We start from the raw sequence: 12,500 nt of genomic DNA, 5'->3' as shown, positions 1-12,500 counted from the left end.
ATGCCATGTCACGATGATGGCAGTGTGCACACTAAAATCTGTTACCGTTCTGAATTTCTAAGACACGTCATGACAGTCACTACACTGGAAGCCTGTCACGTAAGATCATTTTACAGGAACGGACTTACAGCCACTAATGAGACAGAGGTGTCAGTGGAGGAATGTTTATGCCGAGTGAAGTGGCGTAGTAAAGTTGTCCACGCTAAGTGTTGAGCATTTAGTGAGCAGATGTATGGTGAATTAGTGAGCTTTTAATTAGGGAGCGGTTGCCATATTTTTCTCATCTCCTGGATTTATGACTAATTACATGGATAAATAGCCATAGTAGGATAAATAGCCAGACACTTGGCCTCATCTTCTGTTTTTGATGTATTATCAAATGTTAACCCCTTAGCGCAGCGCCTATGCTATAACCTTACTGTCACCAATATTGTAATGACTATGTCTTAATCTGTTTCTTAATGCTCTCTGTACTGTCATAGCAACGTTGTTATTATGTAGTTGAGTATTTTCAGGAAATAGTGATTAGGCCCGCCAGCGACCCCATCTGCAATAGGAGGCTACTGTCTTTGTTTTTCTATTGTATCTCACATAGAATTCCTGACGAGTCTCCTCTGCTTCTTCTCCTGGGTTTCTATTTCCCTCCGCTGTGTCTTCCTTGTTCTGTCCAACAACGTGTTGAACAGACACATTCTTTTCCACCCAGGGAGCAGTGAAATGACATCTCTGTGGTTTTTATTCCAGTGCTGAGGTTATGGCTAGACGCTCCCGAAATCCCACACTGGCTGTCATGTGGCCTGTGGTGTCTGCGAGGGTGCCGGGCTGAGCCTGCTGTGTTTTCTCTCATGTCTGTCGTTGAGTCAGGCCGCCTGCACATGGGAAGCATTGGCTGAGCTTCCAGACTCGCCAGAAGCTCTCCTCTTCCGAGAGAGAGAGAGAGAGAGAGAGAGAGAGAGAGAGAGAGAGAGAGAGAGAGACTTTTTGACTTTAAAAAGATTTTATTACAGAATTCATGTGGTTAATACACATAGCCCACTAAGAGCTGATTTTAAAAAGAAAAATTAAGAGAGAGAGAGAGAGAGAGAGAGAGAGAGAGAGAGAGAGAGAGAGAGAGAGAGAGAGAGAGAGAGACGGAAATAGAGTGAGAGACTCGGAGATACAGAGGCAGAAAGAGAAAGGCAGGGAGGGAGAAACGGGTGCGCATGAATGAAGCTGGGTTTCACATTCAACTCTGATGTGGAAAGGGGTATCTCTCTATCTGCGCTTGGTACACTTTTTTATCCATTTTCTCAGTGCCGGCTCAGTTCAGCTCAGTCTGACAGCGTTTAGACGTTGATGTCAGGTTATGAAGTGTGAAAACTATAATCTTTTCCCCGCATGAAATTCCTCACCAGTAGCCACTTCATCTGACCACTTACACCCCCCTCCCCACCCCTCTCATTTTCTCTCTCTCTTCCACTCTGTCTCTCCATGTCTCGCTCCCTCTCTCTCTCTCTCTCTCTCTCTCTCTCTCTCTCTCTCTCTCTCTCTCTCTCTCTCTCTCTCTCTCTCTCTCTCTCTCTCTCTCTCTCTCTCTCTCTCACACAGTTACTCACTCACTCCATTTTCTGTCTCTGTCTCCATGTCTCGCTCTCTCTCTCTCTCTCTCTCTCTCTCTCTCTCTCTCCCCCTCACTCACTCACACAATTACTCACTCACTCACTCCATTTTTTCCCTGTATCTCTCCGCCCTTCTCCGCAGGCCTACAGTGTTATTGCCAGCGATGTGTGAACAGCACGTGCCACACGGACGGCCTGTGCTTCGCCTCCGTCAGCCGTAGTAGCGGGCGCCTCGTGGCCACTGGCAGCCAGTGCCTGCGGGACTCGGAGCTCATCCCGAGGGACAGGCCCTTCCTGTGTGCCCCGTCCACCAAGGAGGGCAGCAACAACGCCTTCCCTTACTGTTGCGGCGAAGACATGTGCAATAAAGATCCCCAGCGCTTTGTGGATATCCCAGGTGAGTGAGTGTATGAGGAAAAAAATGGCTACTCCACTCTACCAGAGATTCTTTAAGTATATAGAGATATGCCAATGTAATAGGTTGCTATGGGCACCTAACATGACCAGGTTCCGGTCTGCGTAAAGGGGCGTGTCATAATAATCCTAGCATTGAATAGAACAGTCCTTAGGTCTGCCTAAAGGAGGATTCCCCTCCCCTCCCCCTTGCAATTGTAGAACCCAGAAACAATGGGCCAATGGAATCTCTCTCTCTCTCTACTCTCTCTGACTCTACTCTATTGTTTTTGTGGTTGTGCGCCATCGATATCCTTGCCAGTAGGTCAGCTCTGTTGCTCTCATATTACAACTACACAACCATAGTTTTATTTTGTGTTTTTTTGCTTTAAAACTGCAATGCGCTCCTTTTTCTCAACAGTGATATGAGACCCAGTATCTCCCTCTCTGCTGTCCAAAAGACTCTCCTTCTTGCCTCCTTTTACTTGCCAAAAAAATCCACCCCACCCTCACATGTACTGTATAAACACCCTGGCCGAATCCCATTTCTAGTTTCTACTCCTAGCCCTTTGCCTTCCCCTTGCCCCTCGTCCCTTCAAATGGAGCGGTAAGGCGTAGGGCTTGAAACCTACAAATTGAGACAGCCCTTCAATAATCAACAGTATTACACCCCATAGCATGCCAGCTTCTCTATGGTTAAACCAACGATATTGCTTGTAATTACTCGCGCAACAATTTAAAAGAGGGCAACCGTGTTGCAAGGCCCATGCAATTCCTTCACAACCTTCATGCATTAGGTGAACGTTAATAGCATAGTTAATAGTTAATAGTACATTTTCTTCATGTGTGTTTCATAGTCTTTTAACTGTACAACCGTAATTGACAGTGAAAAATACTTGCATTTCTGTGCTTTGTGGGTGCAGCCTCTTTTTAAATGCACTCGCAACGCATTCAGGGAAACCGGTCTTACCCCTCCATTTGAAGATTTGCCTCTGGAAAATCTCCGTTTGAAGGGGTAGAACGCCCTTCCCCTTACCACTTCCCTCTATCTTAAGGGGCGGAATTCTCCCGTCTCCACTTAAGTCTGTTTTACGCACGCATATTTTACGTGGTCTTATCTTGCGCATATTCTCCCCTCTAGAACGTCGCCACACCCCTCGCGCTTAACTCAGAAAAACAGCGCGTAGCCCAACATAGGCGTGATATACAGTGAGTCCAATATGTATTTGATCCCTTGCTGATTTTGCCGGTTTGCCCACTAATAAAGACATGATCAGTCTATAAATTTATGATAATATGTATTCAAACATGGAGAGACAGAATATCAAAAAGAAATTCCAGAGAATAACTTAAAATAATATATTTTAATTTATTTGTATTTAATTTAGGCAAATAAGTATTTGACCCCTCTAGCTAAAGAAGATAAAGTGCTTTGTGGCAAAGGCCTAGTTGCCTAGCACTGAGGTCAGATGCCTCGTGCATATAGTAGAAAATATTCTTGCCCATTTTTCTTTGCACATTATCTCTAAAACATTAATAGTTTGTGGCTGTAGCTTGGTAAATGGGAGGTTCAGTTCTCTCCATAGAATTACTACAGGGTTTAATATTTGGAGACTGTCTAGGCCACTTCTCGACTTTAATATGCTTCTTATTGAGCCACTCCTTCGTTGCTTTGACTGTATGTTGTGTATTATTGTCATGTTGGGAGATCCAAAAATGGCCCACCCGTCAGTGTAGTGGTGGAGGGAAGGACGTTTGCACTCAGGATTGCACATTACATGTCTCCCTCCATCCATTTGTTGACAATGTGAAGTTGTCCTATGCCTTGGCCAGACAAACACCCTCAAACCATAATGATACCATTTTCATGCATGATGGTGAGGAGGGTGTTCTTGGGATCATAGACAGCAGTACTCTTTCTCAAAACACATTGAATTGTGATTATGCAAAAACAGCTTGATTTTGGTTTCATCTGACTACAGCACCTCCTTATCATATCCTAAACCAGTCTGATGTCCGTTGGCAAACCTCAAGTGGGACTGCACAGGTTCCTTCTGAAGTAGAGGTACCATGTGTGCACTACAGGATTTTAAACATCTGTGGCATTAAGTGCTACCAGTAGTTTTCTCAGTGATTTTGGTCCCAGTAGCTTTGATATCATTGCCTAGTTCATCCCGTACAGCTCTAGGGTGATTTCTTTCTGTTCTCATGATTATCAAATCCCTACAAAAGGTCAAATCTTGTATAGAACCCCAGACAGGCTGATGGGATAGTCATTTTTGTATTCCTCACATTTTGAAAGAAATGCATCAACAGCTGGGTCATTAATACTCAGTCTCTTTCTTGTGGCTTTGCAGCCCATTTAATTTTTGTTCAGGTCTAAAATCGTGTCCCTGATATCATTTGACCACTCTTTGGCCTTTCCCATGCTGGTGAGGTTGGAGTGTGACTGATTCACTCATACTATGGACTGATTCTGCTGATTCAATGTGTCTTTTATGCATGTTAGTATGTACAGGTGTCTTTAATTCAGATGACAAGTTGATCGGAAGTGCCCATCTGGTCTGTGTGGGCCCGGAACTGTAATCAGTTGGCAGGGGATCAAATACTTATTTTGCTCGATGAAATGGAAATAAATTAATCTACATTCTCTTCAGTTAATTTCTGGATTTTCTTTTTGATATTCTGTCTATCCATATTAGAATACATATTATCATAACATTTATTGACTGATCATGTCTTTGTTAGTAGGCAAACCAACAAAATCACCAAGGGATCAAATACATATTGGACTCACTGTATGCTAAATGGGGGGATGAGTCTCCGCCAAGTTCATCAGTTGTGGCTACAAAGAAACTATGGAGCATGGATTTTCAGATCAACCATGTGAAAACCTCGGCAGTCCATTGAGATCCAACACTGAACTTTAACTTTGAATTTAAAACCACGTGCCAAAAGTCCTCTTGCAAAAGCGTTTCAAAATCTAACCTCCGCTCCTTTTCACAAGCACAAGGCAAGTATTGGAGGTGAGATAATGAGATGGAAACGCGATGTGTCCCTTTGGCGGGAACTCAGCTGAGCGTTTTGGTGCGCAACAGGTTGATCGAAATATTAAACATGATTAAAAGTTTTGTTAAAAATGGAGTTTGGCGTGTTGCCTGGACAATTCCGGAAATCAAAAAGTGATTTAAAATGCTGATCATTCCCACAGTTAAACAAACACATAGTAGGCCTATTTGCTGACTTTTAAAAGTGTTTCTCCGCTTCTCTATACAGCAACGTGACATTAAAATAATTGGAAATATGTGGATCTCAGCTGTCCGTCAGCATATTACACTCACTTAGGCTACATGCATGCTGAAGAATGAACAAGGAAATCGATCGTCATGAAAAAACGGAAACTGTATATTTTTTCGCTGACATGGGAATTAATTGGACATGGGCATGCAATGCCAAGCCAGGACTTAAACACGCAGCTGATGGGGTGTCATAGAGACCAGAATCGAAATGCCAAAGATATGCTCTGATATGTAGGCCTACCTTTTTACGTTTAGCTGTAATGGCATTCAGGAAATATTTTCTGCCTTACAAAAACAGATAGGACAACTTGTAGCCTACCTCAGTAGGTGGTGGTTTTGTATGTCGGGCATCAGTTCAGAAAGTTTAATAAGTTACATGCACATATGCACGAGTTCCAATAAATCACAAAAGTGGAGGAGTTGCAATAAAAACCCTTTACTTAACGTCGTGGCTACAACATAGTAAAAATGGCGAAGGTTGTTTTTGAATAGGCATACTTTGGGTGGCTGTTAGGACGACTGGAACAGCGGTCTTTAGTCTGACGTGCCTTGTCAACTTAGCCTACTTGTGCATGGTGCGACAAGGTGTTTTTGGTTTTGGTTACCGTCCGTGGAGACAACATGATGATCCTCATACTGATTAATTAATTACCTGCTTTTGTTTGTAAGTTCACCGATATGAGAACATGCTCTGGGCAGCTGGTCATATTTTGTCACAATTAATGTAGAATGTTTATGTGGAACTGTGAATGAATTTCGATTTGCACTCACGCTGACGGTAAGGAACATCAACAAAGCATACCGTGTAACATGTTCAAAATGCGAGCCAAGCGAGCATCAAATGCAATATTACATTTTACCTCATAGTGGCGCTTGACCTTACTAATAGCCCTTTGATGTGCGTAAAGGAAAACGCGCTTAAGTGCACGGGAGAATACGCTTAGGATTCATTTACATGCGAAACTCCCTGATTTTGGCCTGACCCCACCCAAAGTGCGCAACTGGTAAAATCGCACGTAAACCCCGCTTAATCACAGACTTGAGTAACCCCGGAGGCGCTGTTGCGCTTTTTTTTTTCACTTAAGCGGGTGGGAGAATTCCGCCCAAGGTGAATTGGGACAGCACTTTCCCTACACGTGAATGCACAAAACGGAGGGGAAGGGGAAAGGCGAAGGGCTAAGGGGTGAAATGGGATTCATCCTCTGACTCAGTGGCACCTCACTCACAAGGTGCACTGGGTTTTTTTTCTCAAGGTTTACTTCTCTGTTTTCCCTCCTTGCCACCATCACCTCCAGATTTTTCCCCCTCAAGTTTTCAGGCCTTGAACCTGTGTAAACAACTTTAAATAGAATTTAATTTGACTTAAAATTGAAGTTCACTCTGTGTAAGCGCTGTGTGGGAGTGCATTTTCTCTTTTTGGAGTAGTACAGATGATTTTCCAGTGCTGTGCCTGCTTTTACCCATGAAAGGGGGGCCCTGTGTAGGCCTACTTATGCACCATCTTTTCGTTGAAGTTCAGATTAAAAAATCGCTTATGTGAAACCCTTTAACACCTTGAATCAGGCAACTAAATCGTGAGGGTGCTTTCAATGAATCAAGGTTAATAAAAAATTATGTTTATTAGGCTGTGAAATTGAAACTCTCAGAGGTAGGGAGTAGCAACAGAAGTTCTTTTGCTTATCATCAGTTACAACGAGCTTCAATGAAGGGAGTGTTTTTTTGGGAAGTGCCATTAGCTGGATGAGGTTAGGTTAATTTCGAGATGATTCAGTGAGCATAATGAACTGCAGTGTGTGCCGCAGCCATGGCCTTCTCAGTGTGAAGTAAAGCTAGGGCCGTGTTTTAGCTCCACCTTATCTTTTTGTTATTGGAGGTTATCATATGTAGGTATTACATACTGCAGTGTTTCTCAACAGGGGTGCTGGGGCACCCTGGGGTGCCTTGTCTAAACTCATAAATTAATGCTAGTCAATGGAATCTTTCACCTGCCATTTACGCACAATAAAGTAAATATAGGTCGCCCCAGTCAGTTGCAACTTCGAACGTAGGTCGTGTGACGTCTTCAAATGTGTTACTTTTCTAAGCTTGTGTGGTATCGGATGCGATGCCATGTTACGGCTTGTTGGTTTGGGGTGCCTTGAAATTTTTCATGAATTGAAAGGGTGCCTTGCCTTGAAAAAAGGTTGAGAAACACTGACATACTTAGATTATGGGCACATCATTATTGATTGTATGCCTCCAATATAGGATATGTCATGTCTTCAAATAGACACAGTCCTGGATTCATTAACTTACCTTGCCTTTTCCACTGAGCTAAGTTCTAGGAAATTAGTTAAGTCCGGACTTCCTACTGGATCAAAGTCAAACATGATCTGTTCCAGGGTAAATACAAAAAGTGAAACAAAGAAGGTCACTCTTCAAACTGAGTATTTAACAAATGAAGCACCATCTCAAAGATATGAGGACCACCTCTAAATCTGACCCAACCTGTTTAAGTCATTTTTACTAATATATCAAAGAATTTCACTGCAGTTTCAAGAATGTTTTCTTTTTTTTTGCTCAAAATGAAGGGATCGTTTATACGAAGTAAACATACATTTTTAATTTGGTTATTGATTATGGCTATAATTTTATCTGCAATTGGTGTATTCTACCATTTCCTTTGGTCTCAGCAGATGAAGAGGAAGTGTGATGTTGGGAAGGAAGTGACTGAGGTTTTATAGGTGTTGCAGCCAAGGCCACAGTTTCCAAAGCGCTGCTGTTGCTTCACCTAATTCAACCAGTTTTGGTGAAGCGACCTTGTCTTAGCACCTGTTGTTTCACAACACAAACAAGCAGTCAGCCTTTCAACACTGCCCAGTCTTTGACCTTGTCGGGACTGTTTGGTTAAAACTCTTCTCCTTTCTCCTTCTCTCGTCTCCTCTCTCTCTCTCTCTCTCCCCTCTGTTATTCTGTTTCCCCCCAACCCCCCGAACCATTCTCAATGTCCTTCATCCTCTCTCTCTCTCTCTCTCTCTCTCTCTCTCTCTCTCTCTCTCTCTCTCTCTCGCTCTCTCTATCAGAGGCCACACCCCATAGGCCAGCGCTGGGCCCCGTGGCCCTGGCGGCGGTGATTGCGGGGCCGGTGTGCGTGCTGTGCTTTGTGCTGGTGCTGGTCTTCTACATCTGCCACAGCCGCTCCGTCATCCACCACCGCGTGCCCAGCGAGGAGGACCCCACCATGGAGCACCCCTTCCTGGCCGACGGCACCACGCTCAAGGACCTCATCTACGACATGACCACCTCAGGCTCCGGCTCAGGTACGGACAGCACGGTCGGCAGGGAGATGGTGTGTGTGTGTGTGTGTGTGTGTGTGTGTGTGTGTGTGTGTGTGTGTGTGTGTGTGTGTGCGTGTGTGTGTGTGTGTGGGTGTGCGTGGGTGTGCGTGGGTGCGTGGGTGCATGTGTGTGCAGGGAGATGAAAACTTCACTATTGTCACTAACATCACTATTGCTGCAAAGCCAGATGGGGTGCCCCACAATGCACCTCACCTGTAAAAAAAAAACCTTTGAAGCTGCAGTCTGTTGTCTGTGCAGTCTACTTACCCGGTTCTTATTTTATTTGAAACGCCTAGGATTAGTGAGTCATAATGACACAGCTGGTAAGCACAGAAAGTTAAGACTCAAATCACCGAATGTTCGTTTTGAAAGCGGGTATCTCTGTAAAGATCATCTGTTTTTCTCGAAAGTGTATTTGTGAGCCAGTTAGCAACTTGGGTAGTTGCCAATGGGTAATTGCATTGCAAACAACAAAAGTAGCTAACGTAGTTAACAACTATGATTTCGAGAAATGCGCCCCAGAAGATCTCTCCTCACTCCTGCTCTCTTGTGGGTCGACACAGGACTGCCACTGCTGGTGCAGAGGACTATCGCAAGAACCATCATCCTTCAGGAGAGTATAGGGAAGGGCCGCTTCGGCGAGGTGTGGCGGGGCAGGTGGCGCGGTGAGGAGGTGGCCGTCAAGATCTTCTCGTCGCGCGAGGAGCGCTCCTGGTTCCGCGAGGCCGAGATCTACCAGACCGTCATGCTGCGCCACGAGAACATCCTGGGATTCATCGCTGCCGACAACAAAGGTGAGAGCGAAGCTGAGGTTTCACCATGACAATCATCTAATGCGGTAAACATTGACTCGAGAGGAATTAGTACTTCACTGTGAAGCTTACTCCATAATATAAAGAGACATTTCTTATTATATATTTGCAACTGCTGTATGAATGTTGAGCAGAACATTGGTACTTCACTGTGAAGCTTACTCCATAATATCAAGAGACATTTCTTATTATATATTTGCAACTGCTGTATGAATGTTGATTCTGAACACATTCACAACAAATGCAGATTAGCTTGGATTCGTTTTGAAAATATCATGTCATCCTGTTGACGTTACAAATAAAGCATTGTGCTTTGTGACATTCAGCTTTTATCGATAAGGCCCATTTGTAGGGGCAAGCACCTCAATGGATAGATCTGGTACAATTTAAATTATTTACTATGTTGGAATGAAAGGTTTCGATAAGGCAGCCATATGCCTGGTCGTGGTAGTGCTCTGGCGTGATTCTCACTTTCTCTCTGACTCTCCTCCACCTGCGTCTTTGCGTGTGTGTGTGTCCGTGTGTGTGTACGTGTGTGTGTTTGTGTGTCTGTGTGTGTGTGTGTGTGTACGTGTGTGTACGTGTGTGTGTGTGTGTGTGTGTGTGTGTGTGTGTACGTGTGTGTACGTGTGTGTACGTGTGTGTACGTGTGTGTGCGGGTGTTCTCTTTCCACAGATAATGGCACTTGGACCCAGCTGTGGCTAGTGTCGGATTACCATGAGCACGGATCACTTTTCGACTACCTGAACCGATACACAGTCACAGTGGAGGGCATGATCAAGCTGTCCCTCTCCACGGCCAGCGGCCTGGCTCATCTCCACATGGAGATAGTGGGCACACAGGGTAGGCATTCCCCCCACATCTACATCTACAGCTTATCTATGATGGCCTCAGGACACTGTGTGTGTGTGTGTGTGTGCGTGTGCGTGTGTGTGCGCGCGCGTGTGTGTGTGCACGCGTGGGTGGGGGTGTGTGTGTGTGTGTGTGTGTATTTAAATGAGGAAGAGAGAAAGGGGGAGGGAACTCATCCATCAGCACTTCTCCCCATTCTGACTTTGGCCTATTATTTTATACCAGTGTAATGTAACGCGTAGGACTTTATGATTCTGATCAGTCCTTTCTATACCGACTGCTATGAAATTCACTTCCAGCACTATTTGGATCTGTAAAGCTGCCCTACTGATGAGATCCAAATAAAAGTTCTAAAATGTGTGTGTGTGTGTGTGCGCGGGTGTGTGTGTACGTGTGTGTGTGTGTGTGCGTACATGCGTGCGTGCGTATGGGTGGGAGGCAAAGAAAGACTCCAGTCAGTTTTAGTTATAAATGGCATAAATCATCACACAGTACTCTATACCCTGAAGTGCTTTGTTCTCCAGAGCCCTAAAAAAATAACATTTGTATGCATTATGGACCCGCATCTACTTTACATTAAGTGTTTGTGCAGTTCAGGCAGGCGCGCGCACACACACACACACACACACACACACACACACACTCACACACACACTCACACACACACACTTGCACTCACACGCAAAGTCTGTCCTCTACTGACACCAAACGATGTCCTTGTGTGTCGCCTCTGCTGTCCCCCCTCACACAGGCAAGCCTGCCATTGCACACCGTGACCTCAAGTCCAAGAACATCCTGGTGAAGAAGAATGGCACGTGCTGCATCGCCGATCTGGGCCTGGCCGTTCGTCACGACTCGGCCACGGACACCATCGACATCGCACCCAACCACAGAGTGGGCACCAAGAGGTAAGCCAGACTCACACATCGTTTGTTTTTGTTTTGTTTTGTTTTTTTGGACGGGGGGGATTTTTTATTATTTTTCAGATAGTACAGTGGAGGAGAGACAGGAAGCGAAGTGGGAGAGAAAGACGGGGTGGGGAGAAGGATCGAGAAATGACCCGGGCCGGGAATCGAACCCGAGTCGCCCGCGTAGCAGTCCAGTGCCCAGCCGTTAGAGCCACAGCTGGGCCCTGACACATGGTTTTTAATGCACTGCTACAGCAGGCCTCGTCGCCGTCCCAGGCCTTCTTGCTCCTGTGTCCAATGCCAGCTTGTGTGTGAGGTGCCGGCGCATATGCCCCGGTCGCTTCGTCTCAGGTGATTTGTTTTGGAAAAATCGTGCGAGGGGAAATTTGACTGTGAGTCAGTAATGCATTATACAAGACGAAATGCATTATCACCCATCTGATTATACACACCTTGGGATTGTAAGTCGCAACAAGTCAAACACAGCTGCAGCTCATCACCATGCCAGTTTTTTTTTTTTCTTTCACAGAATTATTTCACGGAAAGAAAAACTTTTTCTTTCTTTCTCTCTGAAGCATCTCTGGCGGTGTCGGAGGTGGTGGTGGTGGTGGTGAAACGGTTAATAATTGATGCCGAGTAACTTCATTATTCACACATAAGTCACAAGGCTCACGACGAAAGACATATTTTACAGGGGTTATAAATCATTGCTCATCCTCTGCATTATACATGTGTTGCCGTCGGATTAGGTGACACTCGGTGGCGGCGGTGCCTCAAATGTTTACACAAGGACGTAAAACCTGAATAAATTCTTGCCCGGCGCTGTGGGGCCTCCCTCCCTGCATGGCATATCTTGTAGCTGGGGCTAATCCATTCTCACGTGTGCTAGCTACCTCAGCTCTCGCTCGCAGGGCCGGATTAAGATGGCATGGGGCCCCTAGGCTACAGGTTTCTGGGGGCCCCTGGAAGGCAAAATTTACGAAAAAATGTCTACCAACTGTGCTCAACGTAACACATGAGTTTTCAATATTGCATCTTGTCACAATTCTGCCATTTTCACTGTTGGGCAATCAGTGGCCCCTTGGCAGGTGGGGGCCTCTAGGCTGCAGTCATATCTACTTAAGGAAGAAAAATCCGCACTCACAAACTGCGTGTCATTATTTATTTATATTACCACCATGTCCAAAAAGCAAACGCATTTCGGCTATGAGGCCTTCATCAGTGCGTGATACATTTTATCGCTCACCCAAAGACCTTCGTTTTTCCAAGAAGTTGAGCGCGTCCTTTTTGCCAAAACTTGAGGTCATAAATTGTCCCTAA

At 45.1% G+C, this 12,500-nt stretch overlaps 1 protein-coding gene across 1 annotated transcript in view; it reads left to right on the top strand.

Moving 5' to 3' along the window:
• Nucleotides 1-12,500, top strand: part of tgfbr1a (transforming growth factor, beta receptor 1 a) — a 35,549-nt gene that overhangs the window by 7,926 nt on the left and 15,123 nt on the right. The window contains exons 2-6 of the mRNA XM_063219110.1: nucleotides 1,741-1,995; nucleotides 8,353-8,589; nucleotides 9,171-9,401; nucleotides 10,096-10,263; nucleotides 11,024-11,180. Coding sequence (XP_063075180.1) covers nucleotides 1,741-1,995; nucleotides 8,353-8,589; nucleotides 9,171-9,401; nucleotides 10,096-10,263; nucleotides 11,024-11,180 — 1,048 coding nt within the window. The remainder of the gene's footprint in view (nucleotides 1-1,740; nucleotides 1,996-8,352; nucleotides 8,590-9,170; nucleotides 9,402-10,095; nucleotides 10,264-11,023; nucleotides 11,181-12,500) is intronic.

The sequence above is a fragment of the Engraulis encrasicolus genome, chromosome 16 (genome assembly GCF_034702125.1).
Source record: "Engraulis encrasicolus isolate BLACKSEA-1 chromosome 16, IST_EnEncr_1.0, whole genome shotgun sequence".
Lineage (NCBI taxonomy): Eukaryota > Metazoa > Chordata > Actinopteri > Clupeiformes > Engraulidae > Engraulis > Engraulis encrasicolus.
This window is presented reverse-complemented; position numbering and strand designations above follow the sequence as displayed.